Source organism: Mustela nivalis (assembly GCF_964662115.1).
Source record: "Mustela nivalis genome assembly, chromosome: 17".
In the NCBI taxonomy this organism is placed as follows: domain Eukaryota; kingdom Metazoa; phylum Chordata; class Mammalia; order Carnivora; family Mustelidae; genus Mustela; species Mustela nivalis.
This window is the reverse complement of record NC_139036.1, coordinates 46,072,205-46,089,661: the sequence shown is the minus strand read 5'-3', so window position 1 is coordinate 46,089,661 and position 17,457 is coordinate 46,072,205. Positions and strand designations below refer to the sequence as shown.

The window sequence follows — 17,457 nt, the reverse complement described above, 5'->3', positions numbered from 1 at the left end:
GAGAACCTTCACCTCAGACTTCTAAGTCTTGCCAAAACTGGTCCACTTTGGATAAAGGCTGCTCATTCACGTTGTAAGTCAACATCCAGAAGAGGTGTCTTAACTGATTCGAAAGCTGTGAGGGACTGACTCACCTTCCTATTTGATGGAAATGTATCTGGAGGATGCAGTACTAAACCCCTGTTAATTGTTTTGGACTTACATGAAACCTTTCCGTTTTTGAAGCCTAATCTGTAAGAAGAGGAGCTCCAGTGTAGTTCCACAACTTTTTTGTTTCTGCTTTTTTCACTTAAACAGTGCATTCTGGAAATCGTTCTATGTCTTTCTTTTTCTTTAACAATTCCAGAGTGTTCCATCATATGGATGTACCATAATTTAACTAGTACATGATTGAGTTCTCAATATTACAGTAAGAGTGTGTGGAGTCAATGTTCACTTTATTTCTGATTATAAAGTATAATATGGATCTTATAATTCCCAATCACCTATTGAATTAAGGCTCTAAGTAAAGGATGGTAAATAAGTGTCATGCAGACATCTGTAACCATTTCTAGGTCCGTTTACATTGATATCTGCACACTTACTAGTTAAGTTTGGTCAGCCTTAGAATTTTTCTGAATTTTGCACTTGAGGCAGCCACTGTCAATCAGTTGGAGTTACTGTTCCAGATGAAATCCATTTGTTAATAGTCTATGCTTTTTAGCTTTATTATAACTCCTTACTACTGATTCAGTGTTCGGGACTGGCAGGTTATTTCTGGGGAGCCTCAAAAACCACCCAGGTCTCTCCATGTCTTTCACAACCCTTCAAGTTGTTCTGGATTTACTTCAATATCTTATTCTTTCATTAACCTTAAGGTGTGCTTAAACTTCCAATCCATATTCCCATCTGAACTGGTATATTTTAAGTTATTACATTTCAAAAAGCTAACTGCAGTATGACACCACACAGAATATTTGGTGTCTTTATGTTATTAGGGAATTTTTCTGCAGTGAAAATGTACCTAAACATAATCAAGTATTTGAGACAAAACATTTGATGAAGCATTGTTAATGGTTGAAAGTTAAACTAGTTTAGGGGAGCCCTTGTTTATTGGTGCAATCAATAGTTTTGAAAAACGTATAAGGGGAATCTAGGCCTTTGCAAAATCAGGAAGAAATCACGCTTTCTAATGTATATGAATTAGCACTTAGAGTTCAGTAAAATTAACAGTTTGTTGCAGTAGAGCTCCCTATTCATTTTTTTGCTTCTGATGCACTAATACTAGGTACATCCCGTTAACATGTTGCCAGAATTTTTTATCATTTGCTACATATCATTCATTGCTTTTTTTTTTTTTTTTTTTTTTTTTTTGTAGTAAGGTTTCATGAAAAATCGTAAGGTGTACCAGAGTGGAAGGGTTCTGTTAGTTTTTGCTTGCATCTATATATGACTCCCAAAAAACCTTTGTAGGAATAAACATAAAAATTACCGACTTTTTTATCTCCAGCTTTAAGTGAACTTAACTACTTTTTTAATCCCAAACTTTGAGTGAAGTTAACTTTTAAGAGGATGTGGCAAATTTACCTGTACTTCAGAGCAGTGATCCTCAAACCTCAGCATGCATAAGAATCACCTGAAGGGTTTGTTACAACACAGGTTGCTGCTGGTCTCCACTCCCAGAATTACCGACTTAGCCTGTCTGAGATAAAGCTAAGAATTTCTCTTTTAACAAGCTCCCAAATCATGCTGATGCTGGTAGAGGGACCACACTTCTGAACCACTGCTTTAGAACATCCTTCAGCCCACTGAGATTATTACATAACACATTTTCAGAAGCACAGATTTTTCCCTCTATCTCCTTTGTTGTGCTTCTGTAGACTCTCACCTGCATTGGTTGGTAGCTTGCAAGGATAGAAGTGAGGTGATGGTTTGGGAGACAGGAAGTGAGGAAAAAATGCCATATTTCATTAAGCAAGAAGGGGCATTTCCTAATACTAAGACTAGCGGACAGACTGAATAATTCCACTCTTGCCATTGCAGGGCAATATAATTATTGCTATAGAAGTGTTAAGTCTGTCAATTGAATGTTTAAACATTGTGGGTATTCACAATTTAGAATTTTTCTTTTGTCTTAAATTATCTTGTATAATTTAGCTTGTCTTTGGTGTTAGAATTAAGCATGCGTGTTTTAAATCTTACCCTTTTCTTTTTTATTATAAACATATATTTTTATCCCCAGGGGTACAGGTCTGTGAATCACCAGGTTTACACACTTCACAGCACTCATCAAAGCACATACCCTCCCCAATGTCCATAATCCCACAATCTTATCCTTTTTTAATGTAGAAAATCTCAGATTGATAATTAGCTTTATAACCCTGAGTTACCTTCTCATGAAATTTAACTTCTATTCTCTCAAAGAGTCTATTAGAAAAATATTACCAAAAAAAAGACAGTTTACTGGTAGTCTGTTTAAAGGTAGGTGTGGGTGTGTGCGTGTGTGGGTGTGTGTGCACAAGTGCACAATTTTCTTAAGGATTTATTGAAAATACCGTGACTGCCCTCATTGTATTATTTCCTTGGTTCTTTGTAAGAAGGTAATCAGGACTTGGGGAACTAAGATTTCTATCAATAAAGTATTTCTCAGTTCAAATTTGGATTAACAAATGATTGTTTTATATTAAATAACATGACTAATTTTTTGTTGCTAAACTTGTTTATTGCCAGATAAACAGTGATTACCATTCAACATACTGAATAATAGCCATTTTTTTTTCATATGTGCTCTTAGTACACTCAGAGGAAGCCTTGTTTTTATTGGCAACCTGTTATTACCGCTCAGGAAAGGCATATAAAGCATATAGACTCTTGAAAGGACACAGTTGTACTACACCGCAGTGTAAATACCTGCTTGCAAAATGTTGTGTTGATCTCAGCAAGTAAGTTTTTAAATCTTTTCTATCTAATTTTGTTTACTTACACTGTAGATTTTGGATAAAATCCTTTTGATAGATTAAACTCTGACTCCCTTTTTCTCCTCTTTTTTGGTAGTAAAGATTTGTCTATTTCAGTAACTTAAAATGTTTATACTCTTGACTATGGCATTATCATTTTTGTTACGGAGAGATTTCATTGTTATGGTAATAAATAATAGAACTCAACTCTGGAGAAATTTAAGTTATAACTAATTCCTGTCATTTTCTAAAATTACCTGAAGTGTTAATTTCCATTCCTTTGCTTTTAATTGGAATAAGCCTGAAAATCTCCTTACCTGTTCACCTGAAATTAACGCTTCATTGTGTCTGGGGTAGTTGCATAATTATTTGCCTTTTTAGATCATTCTATTTGGGAACCACTGCTCCTGCCTCTTTGAAGCAAGGGGGCAGATTCAGGAGAACACTTCATTTGAACATTACAATTAAGTCAGCTGTCCCTGTTCTGAATCTGGAGGCAGCTATAGATATAGGTAGTTATCTTCTTTTAAACTCTTTTCTATTCTGGAAGAGTTGGAATAATGCTAAAAGTGACTAAATAGATAACTGTAAAAGCCTATATGTGAATTTAGTTTGTAAGTTTATAGTGGGGGACACAACTAAGCCTCATGAAGTCTCCATAGACTAATAATAATTTGTCTACTGTCTTACTGATGACTTTTGAATTAAAGCTAGCTAAACTATTTATAAAATTTCTGAAGCACTTGTTATTGAATTATTTTTACTTCAAAGATTCTAATATTAAATTCTTAAAAATTTATTTAACTTGCAGTTTCTTAAGCCAGTTCTTACCTTAGACATTTTTATTCCATTTACAAGAATTCATGGTTTCTTAAAAGCCCCACTGACAATAAAAGAACTATAGATATCATTTATGTTTAGGATATGCTATGCAAACTTACTTGAGAGTTTTCCCCATGATGTTTGGAAAAAACTTTAAAACAGAAACAATTACAAACTCTAATGTGCTAAAAATAAATAGTGAAGTCAGGTCTTTTTTTTTTTTTTTCCCTTTGGGGAACACTTAGGATTTTCTATATCAAGAAAACATAATTGACAAAAAGAGATGACGTGCTATTCAGGTTTCTTTTGTAAACCTAAAAGTGACTGAGACCATTAAGTATTCAGTTTTTAGTTAAGATCTGTTGGTCTTGTTTAATTTGCTTGCTGATTCCTATTTCAAGGAATTATAGAACTAAAAAGGATCACTACATCTGTTAGTGAAGAACCGTTCACATTTTCCCCCAGTATAATGGCCTTCCATTTCTTTTGACATGAGTAATGTGTATGTTGCTCAGACTACATTTGTACATACAGAGACTAAGTTTAACAGTTTCTGTTTTTAAAGGCAAGACTGGAATTTTAAGATCATAAATTCCCAGTCTTCCAAATGATTCTAAACACGTGGTTATTGCTGTTCTAAAGGTACCATGGACTTCTTACTTTATCTCCATATAAGGAATTACATTGGTAGTGAAGAATGTCTTTACACACAGTACTTTTTACACTGACTTTTGTTAATCTGTAAATTTGTGTTTTAAAGGCTTGCAGAAGGGGAACAGATCTTATCTGGTGGAGTGTTTAATAAGCAGAAAAGCCATGATGATATTGTTACTGAGTTTGGTGATTCAGCTTGCTTTACTCTTTCTTTGTTGGGACACGTATATTGGTAAGTATGAATGATTCAAGTTACCAGAAGATACTTTTTCCAGTGCTAGAAGTCTTTGTGACTTAGTAAAAACTTACATTATCTATGTTTATCAGATAGCACTTGGCTGAAGAGTACACACAGTCTTCTAGTTCTATGACCTTGTTAATAAACCTATAACGTAATAGGGATGTTGATCCCATTTTTGAATATCCACCTTGCCTTAATAATAGTAGCTACAGCAACACTACCTAATAATTGAGTGCACATTATGGGGGTTTTTTACCTTGGGTGAGGAGAATATCTTCACCTTGGGTGAAGAAAAAGAAATGAGTGAAGTTCTTTCTCTAGTATTAAATATCACTTTTGCTCCTTAGAACAAGGCTTGAAGGCAAACCTTCAGTAATAAAGAATAGTAATTTCCATCTGGTTTGCCATACTAATCTTGAGGCATGTCATAGGAAACTTCCTACAATGATAGTTGAAATAATAGTGATTTGCAAAGAATTTTAAATGTATTTAAAATTTCTTTACATTTATTTATTTAAATTTAGTCTTTTGAAAGCAAGTGAGAATGAATTAAAAGTCATCACTATAATAATACTGTTCGCACTGATTTTTATTCTGAAATATTCTGAGTTGGGGAGTAGAGGGTGGAGATATAATTAGATAACAGGAATTGTTCAACAGCCCATGGGAGTGCATCATCACATGTATAAGTGTCACCTGTTACATTTTGTAGAAGAAATGGTTGAGAATTGCTTGTCTAAAGAGTTAGGAAAGCATCTGTTTTAAGATAAATTGAGGCTAGTTTGAATAGTAGTTTTTTAAAAACCTTGAAAATGTCTTTTTGAACAGAATAAATTATTTGGCTGAATTTGGGGGCTCATTTTCAGATGACACCACTCTTTTGAGAACAGGAGTAAGTAAAGATATAATATCAATATCTTCATTTATCTTAGTAAAAGGACTTGGCGTAATGAATTTTAGTTCATGCAACTATGATTATTCTTGTCATTTCTTCAAAATATTTTGAGGTCTATCCTCCATTTATGGCTAGACACAGTACTTGACACTGGAATGTAAAGATAAGTAACTCACAGTCCTTGCCCTCAAAGGTTTATAATAGAGAAGCTGTAAACAAAGTTTGTAAGTTTTTATCACAATAAAAATGCCATGTTAAACCTTGAGCAGTATTTTGTCTGAAGGAGGAAGTAATGAGTTCTACTTGGTTAAGAAGGAGGGGTAAGATGGTAAGTAGGAAAGACTTGGTAGAAACAGTTTGTTTCTTGAATTCTCCATAATAAGAAAATTAGAAATTAGGAAACTAATTTGAATGTGGGTGAAGTATTTGAATGGACATTTCACCAAGGAGGATATACAGATGGTAAGTAATCACATGAAAAAATGTGCCAAATCATTAGCTGTTGAGGAAAAGCAGATAAAAAACACCATTAGAAACCACTACACACCTGTTAGAATGGTTAAAATAAGAATTGACAATACCAAGTGCTGGTGAGGATGCAGAGCAACAGAATTTCTCATAAAACGTAGATATGATAGAATTATAATGATAGAGACAGATCAGTAGTTGTCAGATCAGAAGGTAGTTTTGAAGCAAGAATATGGCTGTGCAGAGGCAGGTGTGGAGTTTCTCTGGGCTGTTGGGACAGTTCTGTATTCTGATCGTGGTGGTGGTTACACAAATCTTTATATGCGATAAAATTCCATAAAACTATTCATAAACAAATGCGTGCACATAAGAACTGCTAAAATCCAAATAAAGTCTGTGGTTTAGTTTATGCTGTTGTTAATTTCCCAGTTTTGTAACTGTGCTATTGTTATGTCCAGTGTTGTCATTGAGGGACCTGGGTGTAGGGTACATAAAAACTCTGTGTTATTTTTGTAACTTGGATATGAGTCTAACATTATTTCAAAATAAAGTTTAATGAAACAAAATGAAATCTTTAAATCACAAAAATACTATATGTGTTTTACTAATTATTTTTAAGCAAGATTATTAAAAGTTTTGAAGGTATAGTTGAATCAGGCCCTAACCACAAAGAAGGGTTCCCCTCACCCTTGTTTAAAGAATAAGGATGGGTTCCTTTTATTCATCATATATATTAAAAGATTTAATATCCAGTGGGGGAAAATTCTGTTCAAAAAAGTGGCTTTTAATTTCAGCCATTATATGTCTGTCTTATGACCAAAATTGGATACAGTAATGTAGATACATACCTGTTGTTGTTTTGTAGCTATAGCTTGTTAGGATATCTTTTTTATCTCTTTATTGGTCTTTTTGTCTACAATAGCTCGTGGGACTTCTATGTTTAGGACACAGTAATAAGTCTGATTCTTAGATTAACTGGTTTCTTCCCAGTACCATCTAAATAATCTTTTACCTCAATTCTTTGAGAAACTTTTCATTAAGAGTTGCCACCTTGGGGCACCTGGCTGGCTTAGTCAGTAGATCATGCAACTCTTGATCTCAGAGTTGTGAGTTCAAGCCCCAGTTTGGGTGTAGAGATTACTTAAAAATAAAATCTTTAAAAAAAAAAAAACAAAAAAAAAAGCCACTACCTCTACTTCATTAGAAGATCTGATCATTTAAAACATTTAAGTCGCTTTCAAAATTACAAATGAGATATTACATTAAAAATTAAGAATAGGACAGATATTTGGATATTGTTCATCTCTCCTCAGTAATTCTAGTATCTGACAGGAAATTAAAAGCAATTATAATATTCAAGAATCAATGATAGTTTATTAGGCTAGCACTCCATTCAATTCATGTTCTGTGCTTGCTTTCACTGGCCTTTTGATTTGAACTGCCTTAAATAATAGAGATTGGAGAATGGTAAGAAGGGGAAATTGGTAATTTAGGGAAGCGTCAAGAAGAGTACTTGCAGAACTTAGATATGTATTACGTATATGTATGTAATACATATATGAGTACCTAATTTTTTTGTACGACAAATTTCTTGATAATGTTTTGGGTTGTATAGCTTGTCTAATCTATTTGTTTGTCTTTACAGCAAGACAGATCGGCTTGCCAAAGGATCAGAATGTTACCAAAAGAGCCTTAGTTTAAATCCTTTCCTCTGGTCCCCCTTTGAATCATTATGTGAAATAGGTAGGTTTGTAGAGGTAGCTAGGGGAGGGTTCCCCTACTTACTCTTTTTTTTCTCCTTCTCAGTTTTTGGAAAGTGATACAAATTATTCACAAGAAAAATATTTTTCAAAGCTAAAAGCTGTTAAAATTGAGAATAAGAAATAAGGTAATAGAATATGTTTAAGGTATGATTTGGCCTTGTGTCCTCTAGAATGAGTCATATTGTGACTATGAGTATACCACTAGCTTTCTAGTTAAGGACAGAAATTAATAGAATGCCTGGAGTAGAAACTGTTAATGTAAATAAGACCTGGACAGTATGGGGAAAGAGTGCCTTAGTATATTGTGCTCTAGGACGCATCAACGATCATTTTAAAAGCATTGTGTATGTATACACGAAAGTGCTTGAAACTTTACTGTCTATCAGGTTTCAGCTCTTGACCATCACTCCTTACTTTGAGTAAAATGAGATCTACTTGCTTTCTGCTTTAAAAGAAACACAGAAGTCTGCATTTTCCAGTGATTTATTATATTTAAAAATCAGTGCTTTTTTAGTTCCATTTAATTTCTAAATTTATAGCTTTATCTGAGGGGTAAATTTTTATAATAAATTGATAGATGGACTTTGGGGAGGTAAATTTGATTAGCTGAAACAGGAGAACTTTAAAACACTGGATAAGGCCTTATTTCCACTAATTTATGCATTCTTGAAAAAAGATATTAATCCCAATTTCCTCAGAGGCATGTATTTTTTTCCCTTCACAGGTGAAAAGCCAGATCCTGACCAAACATTTAAATTAACATCTTTACAGAACTTTAGCAACTGTCTGCCCAGCTCGTGTACAACGCTAGTATCTAATCATAGTCTATCTCACAGACAGCCTGAGACCGTTCTTACGGAAACACCCCAGGACACCATTGTAAGTGTGTCATATGCTGGTGTTCAAATATTATGAAAACAGGAAAGAGTGAACTAAATAATGTATCATAAATGACATGGTAGAAATTTTCTGTTTCAGGAATTAAACAGACTGAATTTAGAATCTTCCAATTCAAAGTACTCCTTGAATACAGATTCCTCAGTGTCTTATATTGATTCAGCTGTAATTTCACCAGATACTGTCCCTCTTGGAACAGGAACTTCCATATTATCTAAACAGGTTCAAAATAAACCAAAAACTGGTCGAAGCTTATTAGGAGGACCAGCTGCTCTTAGCCCATTAACCCCAAGGTAAGACAGACAAATCATGCTTTAAAATGTGCTATAATATTAAATGATCTGTAATAATTCATATTATTAATATTAATTAATATGAACAGCAACTTCTAAATCATTATGGAAATAGAAGCATTTAGTAAGTCGGTAATGGGCCTATTCTATTTTCAGAAAATGGAGTAAAAGAAATATAATACCTGTGATAAAAATTTAATATTAACTATTAAAGAAAAATGTAAAACTCTTAAATATGCCTTCTTCAACTAGTATATGTGTTAAAAGATACTGTCCTTTTGGCTGTATGTCGGTGAATATCCGTGAACCTTTTGAAATGTTGGAATGCTTATATAATCAGAGTGACAGCAGTGACTATTGTTAAAGGAGTTTTCCAAACCATGAAAGAAGGATTGACACCTATCAATAGGAAATACTTTGTCAAAATTATTAGAAATATATATATATATATGTATAAATACAGGAACCCAGCCCAGAGAATACCTATCCAAAAGTGTCAAAATAAAAGATTTTGTGCTAGAACAGATGCTATGAATTGGGTCCCAGGGCCAGAGAGTTACTAAAACATCATGGCCATGAGATGACATCTCCCTGAATCCACAGATGGATCCAGTGGTCTCTAGAGATAGTCTCTCTGTAACAGTGGCTAAATCCTGTAAATTCCAAGAATTTGAAATAATTTGATCATTTGGATCTTTGCTTTTACAAAGCCATTCTTCTTTATTTCCAATAAATCTCCTGATATCAGTAGTTGTTGCTCAATTTAATTCCTTGTTTGATTTTTTTTTTTAATTTAGTTATGGTGGGTGGAAAAGTCTACATTCACAGCTTATTTTAAATCTGCCCCTCAGATCCTCACTGCCCCCAAGACTGATTTGCCATTCTCTTCCTTTTAGACCTTCTAATTTAAGTATACTGCTGCTTTATATATGCCTTGATGACTTTTTGACACCTTGATTTCAACCTCTTCTCAGTTTTGGGATTTTGCCATTAGAAACCCCAAGTCCTGGAGATGGATCCTATTTACAAAACTACACTAATACATCTTCTGTAATTGACGTGCCATCTACTGGAGCCCCTTCAAAAAAGGTATTTCCCATGTAAAATACAGTTTTGATGTTTGTAAAAGAAATTTATTTAAAATTCCGATCTGTTAAAGGCAATTTCAGAGAGAATCTAATTTTATATAATGACCATTGCCTTAGAGTTGTTGATCTAAATGTAAAAGAAGGTCATCATTGTCATATTCCTGGTCATAGTAGGAGACGTAAAGGTGGTTGCTCTTTGGCCATGTAAAATTGTAACTCACAAGTATAGCTGATTTTAGCCTGTAGCCAAATAAACATTCAGATTTTTACTTTTGAATTCCCCTTTTTTAAGTGAAATTAGGTTGGTTTCTATCACTTTGAATATAAATAGCAGAAATTATACCTGCCATTTTTTTACTTGTCTCCACCAACTGTATTTGTCTTTTAAGTGTACTAATTAACATGAAAAAACATTGACTTGCATAAAGCCAGCTATTTCTGATAATAAAGTTTTTTTTATGGCAGATTCTTATAGATGCATAGTAACCTTATAGTAAATGTGTAGTAAAATAAAAAATATTTGACAGTATCCTTATAATAAATACTGCAGCAGGTCTTGAGACTTTTTAAATAATGTACTTTTTTATAGGTCTATGGCATTAGAGGTCAAAGTGCCATTTGCTTCAAATAGTTCTGTGGTAAAGGGTTACCTTCTGTGGAAATAAGTTAAGTTGTATATTTAAAATGCATATTGCCATCCTTAATAGGTGTTTAAGAAATGGAAGCTAAGTAAGTCATACTGGTAAATGACTGATATAAACCCTTAACCCTCCTAGAGATGTTTTGTTCTTGTTCTTTTTACTCCAAAAATTCCTTAGAGTCTGTGAAGCTTTGTTTCTATAATAGCTTCTTAATGAGTAATAATAGAAACTCTGAGACTAGGAAAAAAGGGGGGGTGCTGCAAAGTACTTGATGTGTGGATTACTTTAAATCCTGTTTATAGGAGTTGGCAGCTACCTGAAGTATAATTGTAGTAAAATCAGTTTATTACAATTACAAGAAGGCATAGTAGGATACTATTCAGCATGGCAGGTGAAGTAAGCCAAAACGAGGCAAGCCATAGCAATCAAGGACAGGTTAGTCAGTGCTGGGTAGGTGATTTCAGTGCCCAAACAACAAAGCCACTTGCTTTCTCCTCCTCTTCTGCTCCTGTTCTCTACTTCCCCTGCTATAATACATTCATAGGAAAGTTCTACTTGTAGGTCTGCTGTCGTATCAACTAAAAATATCAAACTGAGTATTGTGTACAGTACACAGATCTTGGTTAAATAAGGAAGGGCCAGAAATGACTTTAAATTTTGTCCCTTGGGTGAATGTAGAGGTTCCATCTTGGGGAAGAGGAAAAGGAAGGATTATAAAGTTTTATTTTGAGGTGGTGGTAAATTAGATAAAACTATTTCATGGATAGTCATAGGGGAGAGAATATGGCCTGGTGATAGAAATAATAAGGCTGTCAAAGTAGCCAGGCTGACCTAGGAAAAGAGAGTAGCAAAAGAACACAGAGCATACTTAATTTAAAACAGTGGCAGGAAGAAGATCCTGCAGATAAAGTCCTAGGACAAATAATCAAGATACCATACTATTTTGGAAGTTATATGCAGTTTCAAAAAGGAGGACATGATCACTCATATTGAATACAGGAAAGGCCAAAATAAGGCTTTCATATCTGATGAGAAAGTTATTATTATTAATTATCATTATAAAGTTTGAGAATTATGTAGAGTGGGTGTCAAAGTAATAAGTTTTGAAGAAAATTATCTGGTATTAAAAAAAACTAAAAATAACCATTGATACAACAGTCACAGATCATTTTATAAAGAAGCCAAGTGATGGAAATGAATAGAAGTAAGTTGATAAATTAGAGAAGACAGAGGGCCAGGAGGTCTTTTTACTCCTCCACGGGAACAGAGAGCAATTAATGGGAAATTGAACACACTACAAAGAAGTGTTAATTCCAAGAGCAGAATGCTTGGAATATGGAAAATAATCGGGTAGTTTTTAAAAATGTATTCCTCTGAACTACTATAGAATATCTTCTAAGTGTCAAAGAAGGGATGTTAAATCTTACTTATTATTATTTTTATATTAGATCATAAATCTGAGTTAGATTATAAATCTAAAGAGTAGTAGCTGTCTTAAAATTCTTGTAACACTTAGCCCCACCTGGAAAATGTGTAATAATGGCCTTTTTAGGAATTTTTAGGAAGTTTGAGCCTTTCCTTAGAAACTAAATTAAAGGGCGCCTGGGTGGCTCAGTGGGTTAAGCCATTGCCTTCGGCTCAGGTCATGATCTCGGGGTCCTGGGATCGAGTCCCGCGTCGGGCTGTCTGCTCAGCGGGGAGCCTGCTTCCTTCTCTCTCTCTGCCTGCCTCTCAGTGTACTTGTGGTTTTTCTCTGTCAAATAAATAAATAAAATCTTTAAAAAAAAAAAAAACTAAATTAAAAAATGGAAGGCTAGTATAAAGATAAAAATATTGAAGTTAAGCGGGCACCTGGGTGGCTCAGTTGGTTAAGTATCTGTCTTCAGCTCAGGTCATAAGCCCAGCGTCCTAGGATAGAGTCCCACATCAGGCTCCCTGCTTAGCAGGGGTCTGCACCTCCCTCACCCTCTCCCTCTGCCACTTCTCCAGCTTGTGCTCTCTCTCACTCACTGTCTCTCAAATAAATAAATCTTAAAAAAAAATACTGAAGTTAAAAGAATGAAATAGTTTGATGTTGATCCTAACATAATAATTAACATTAATAATAACAATAATTTGTGTTTACAGATAACACGTATGTATTATGAAATCTTGCATTGAGAAAATGTAGATGAGAGCATCATGGTGTCTTTTTGCCATTTTCAGTGCAATTTATAATTCACAAACCTTAGACTTTTTGTGTTTTACAGTCTGTTGCCAGAATCGGCCAAACTGGAACAAAGTCTGTCTTCTCACAGAGTGGAAATAGTCGAGAGGTAACCCCAATTCTTGTTGCACAAACACAAAGTTCTGGCCCGCAAACAAGGTATTTATTATGGTGTCATTATTTGATATTGTTGGCTTTTCTTGCTATAAAACATTTTATTCACTTTAGGCAGGTTTTTGCTCTCTCAAGAATTCTAGAATGACTATTGTAAATTTTAAATATGTCAAATTAGAAATTTCTAGGAGTGTCTGGCTGGCTCAGTCAGAAGAGCATGCGACTCTTGATCTTGGGGTTGTAATTTTGAGTCCCACACTTGGTATAGAGATTACTTAAATATAAAATATTGGGGAGGGAAGCATTTCAACTTAACTGAAAAACTAGTGTAATTTTTAGTTGAGTATTTTAATACAAATCAAGACAAAAGTAATCAAAATTTCTTTTTATTTTACTCTGATTCCCTCATGAATTTGTTTAAACTAGATGTTCTGAACACTTCTCCAAAATAATTTTCTTATTACATGACCTTCATTGGTCAAATACAGATAGGTTTCATTCTCCCCTTCCCCTATTATGCACTTCTATATACAGATCATAAAATTAATCTTCTGGCTAATCTTTAAATAATGAATCCACTGCCACACAGAAATGGTATTAAATAGGGTTTCTCTTTTCTGTTGCAGTTTTCAAAAACAAACCATAGCTAATATTTTAGAAGAATGATACATGTACCAGAAGTTTTAAAATAGATACACATGTACATAAACCTTGACTATGTAAAAGGCCTCTATTTCTGAAATGCCAGGATGGCAAGTCTCAAAAGTGCCAGCTCACAGACACATGACAGGGATTGCCTGAGGCTCAGTTATGAGAAGGAGCCTGAGGCCTCCTGCAGAACAATATTATATAGGCTGAGTAAATGCTAATCCTAAAGAATACATAAACATAATTTACGGAATTATATATTTCACTTAAGCTAAACAGTTATACTAACTAATAAACATCAACTATTGATGATTTTATGTGGGGTTTTGGGGTATTTTTTATTCCATTTTTATCTCCTTTATTGCCTATCTTAGTTTCCTACAGTTGCTGTAACAAAGTTCTTGCAAACTGGATGGCTTAAAACAACAGAAGTGTATTCATTCACAGTTGTAGAAGCTAGAACCCAAAGTCAGGGTGTTGACAGGGCCATTCTCCCTCTGAAGCCTCCAAGGGAAGACCCTTCCTTGTCTCTTCCAGCTTTTGGTAGTCCCAGGCATCTTTAGTGGATGGGAGCATGACTGAGTATGTGCCTCTGTCTTCACACGGCCATCCTCCCTGTGTGTCTCTGTATCCAAATTTCCTTCTTACAAGGACATCAGTCATACTGAATTAGAACTCACCCTAATGACCTCTTCTTAACTTGATTACATCAACAAAGAGTCTGAATCCAAACAAGTCACATTCACAGGTACAGGAGGTTAGGGCTTCAGCATATTTTGGGGGGAAACACAGTTCAGCCTAACACTGCCTCATTAACAGTTACTCTGTTTTGTCTTTTTAGAGGCCATTTTATTGTTTATAGTATATATTTTAACTTACCAAAGTCTATCTTCAAGTAATGTTGTACCACATCATATATAGTATAAAACCTTATAACAGTGTGCTTTATGCTCCTCTCCCTATCTTTATGCTATTGTGGCCAGAGATTTTACTCCTACATGTGTGTAAACCCCATTTACATTGTTATAGTTTTTCTCTTAAATAGTCGGTTATCTTCTAGGGAGATTTTTTAAAATAAGAAAAATCTATTTTGTATTTACCCACGTATTTACTATTTCCGGTGCTTTTTATTTCTTTCTATAGGTTCACATTTCAATTTGGTATCCTTTTCCTTCATCTTGAAAGACTTAAAATTTCTTATAGTCCAAGTCTGCTGGTAATGAATTTTTTCAGCTATTGTATGTCTGAAAGAGATTTTTATTTTACCTTTGTTTTTGTTTTTGAAAGATATTTTCACTAGATATAGAATTCTTGTTCATGGTTTTTTCTTTTAAGATGTTGTTCTACTGTCTTCTAGCTTGTTTTGTTTCTGACAAGAAGTTTGTCATTCTTATTTTTTGTTCCTCCATATGTAATGTATTTCTTTTCTGATGGTTTTACAATTTTCTTTTTATCTCTGATCTTAAGTTATTTGATCACGATATGCTATCATGTAGTTTTCCTCTTTCTTGACCTTCAAATTGATTGAGCTTCTTGGATCTGTAATTTTGTAGTTTTTATTAAATTTAGCTAATTTTTGTCCATTATTTCTTCAAGTATTTTTTTCAAATCATGTCCCCTCTTCCTTCCTGGGACACTGAGTATGTGTTTTTAGACTGTGAAGTTGCCCCTCACAGCTCAGTACTGTGTTCATTTTTGTTTCCAGTCTTTTTCCTCTGTTTCATTTTGGGTAGTGTTTATCGTTATGTCTTCAAGTTCATTAATCTTTTCTTCTGCAGTGTCTAATATGTTATTAACCCCAGCCAGGATATAGATTGACTTTTAATCTCAGATGTTCTATTTTTCATCTCCAGAAGTTTGATTTGGTTTTCTCCTTTAACATGCTCATTCTTTCTTCTACATTTTTGAGTGTATGGAATATATCTATAATTATTTTTATATAATGATTTTTAATGATTTTGTCTGCTGTCTTACTGTGTTATTTCTGGGTTTGTTTTTTATTGATTTTTTTTTTCTTTTCACTATAGGTTATATTTTCCTGCTTCTCTGTATGCCTAGTTCTGCTGTTGTTGTTTTTTTTATGGCAGTTATTAGAAATTCTACATTGTTGAGTGCTGGACTATTTTATCTTCTTCTAAGTATTTCTGTTTTATTCTGGGAGGCAGTTACTTGTTAAGACTTTATTCCTGTTAGGTCTTGATTTTTAAGTTTTGTGGGTAGGACAAGAGTGGCCTTTAGTCTAGACTAATTTTGCCCCACTATTGAGGCAGTGTCCTTTGAGTACTCAATGACCTGTTGAGTATGAGGTTTCTTCATTCTGGCTATTGAAAATCTGAGCTATTCCCAGTCCAGGGTGAGCCCCAAGAATTGTTCTGCCAGCTCCTTTCCAGTATTTTTTTCTCTAGATTCAGGTAGTTTTCCTCACTGTAATACTATAGTAAGTTCTGATACTAATTACCCAGACATAGTATAGACTCTTCAGGCTAAAATGATAGTCCCAGCAAGACTTAACAAATCTTGTTGATTTGGCAGCTACAATTTCAGGGTTTCCCTGGTCCACCTTCATTTCTGACCAACTACCTACAAATTTGAGGGTTCTTGCTATTTCCTGAGGTTTAATATGTTAGAACAATTCATAGAATCTAGGTAAGTTCTGTACTTAAAGTTTTATTATAAGGTATACCAGTCAGGACCAGACCAGGACCCAAGGCAAGACCCCACAGGATTGAGGTCTGGGAGGGTCCTGAACACAGAGCTTCTGTGTCTTTTCCCTTAGGTAGGACGTGTCACCTCAACAGTGCATCAGTGTGTTCGCCAACCGGGAAGCACTACTGAGTTTTGGTAGTGAAAGTTTTTACTGGAGTTATATTACATAGGCATGATAGCTTGTGTCATTGGTCATGTGATTTAACTCATTCTCCAGCCACGCTCCCCTTCCTGGAGAAGGTCAGGCTGTTAACAGCCAGCTCAAAGCTTCAGCCTTCTAGTCACTGGTTGGTCTTTCTGGGAAGGCCAGCCCAGTATCCTGAAACTGTCTGGGGCCCCACCACAAGTCATTTCATTAGCATAACTCAGGTGTGGTCTCAGGGGCCCACCTTGAAGAACAAAGACACTCGTATCACTTGAGAAATTCTGAGCATTGGGGCACCTGGGTGCTCAGTCGTTAAGCATCTGCCTTCGGCTCAGGTCATGGTCCCAGGGTCCTGGGATGGAGCCCTGAGTCAGGCTCCCTGCTCTGTGGGGAGCCTGCTTCCCCCTCTCCCATTCCCCCTGCTTATGTTCCCTCTCTTGCTCTCTCTCTTTCTGTCATATAAGTAAATAAAATCTTTAAAAAGAGAGAAATTCTGAGCATTTAGAAGCTGCTTCTCAAGAATTCAGGACAAAGACCAGGTGAGTTTTTTTATTCTAACATGCTTAAACGGTTGCACTACTCAGTTTCAACTGCAGATTCTAGGAAAACTTCCAGCAGATCTTTGAAGCTCTCCCTCTTTGTAGCTACCCTTTCTAGTACTCTGACCTTCCTATTCTAGCTGCCTTCACTTCCTGGAAGTCTCAACCTTTTCTCAACACAGGAAGACCACTGACTTCTATTCCCCTTCCCTGCACTGTGTCCTCAGAATTCTCTTCAGGCATATGTGCTTTCTGTCCGATATCTGAAAAGCATTGTTTGTTTGTTTGTTTTCAGTGTTATTGGTTGTTAAAGACGGGGTTAGTAAATGTGGTCCATTTTACTCCATTTACCATTGGCAGTGGAAGTCTGTTCTTTTTTTTAAAGAAAGTTGTTTTTTAAA

At 34.9% G+C, this 17,457-nt stretch overlaps 1 protein-coding gene across 9 annotated transcripts in view; it reads left to right on the top strand.

Annotated features, from left to right (window-relative positions):
• The window catches only part of CDC27 (cell division cycle 27), a 73,361-nt gene that overhangs the window by 22,051 nt on the left and 33,853 nt on the right, over window positions 1-17,457 (top strand). For all 9 annotated transcript variants that reach the window (XM_082706493.1, XM_082706494.1, XM_082706488.1 and 6 more), the window contains exons 3-9: window positions 2,774-2,921; window positions 4,519-4,644; window positions 7,662-7,759; window positions 8,504-8,658; window positions 8,758-8,969; window positions 9,944-10,058; window positions 12,948-13,063. In XM_082706493.1, the coding sequence (XP_082562619.1) occupies window positions 2,774-2,921; window positions 4,519-4,644; window positions 7,662-7,759; window positions 8,504-8,658; window positions 8,758-8,969; window positions 9,944-10,058; window positions 12,948-13,063 (970 nt within the window). The remainder of the gene's footprint in view (window positions 1-2,773; window positions 2,922-4,518; window positions 4,645-7,661; window positions 7,760-8,503; window positions 8,659-8,757; window positions 8,970-9,943; window positions 10,059-12,947; window positions 13,064-17,457) is intronic.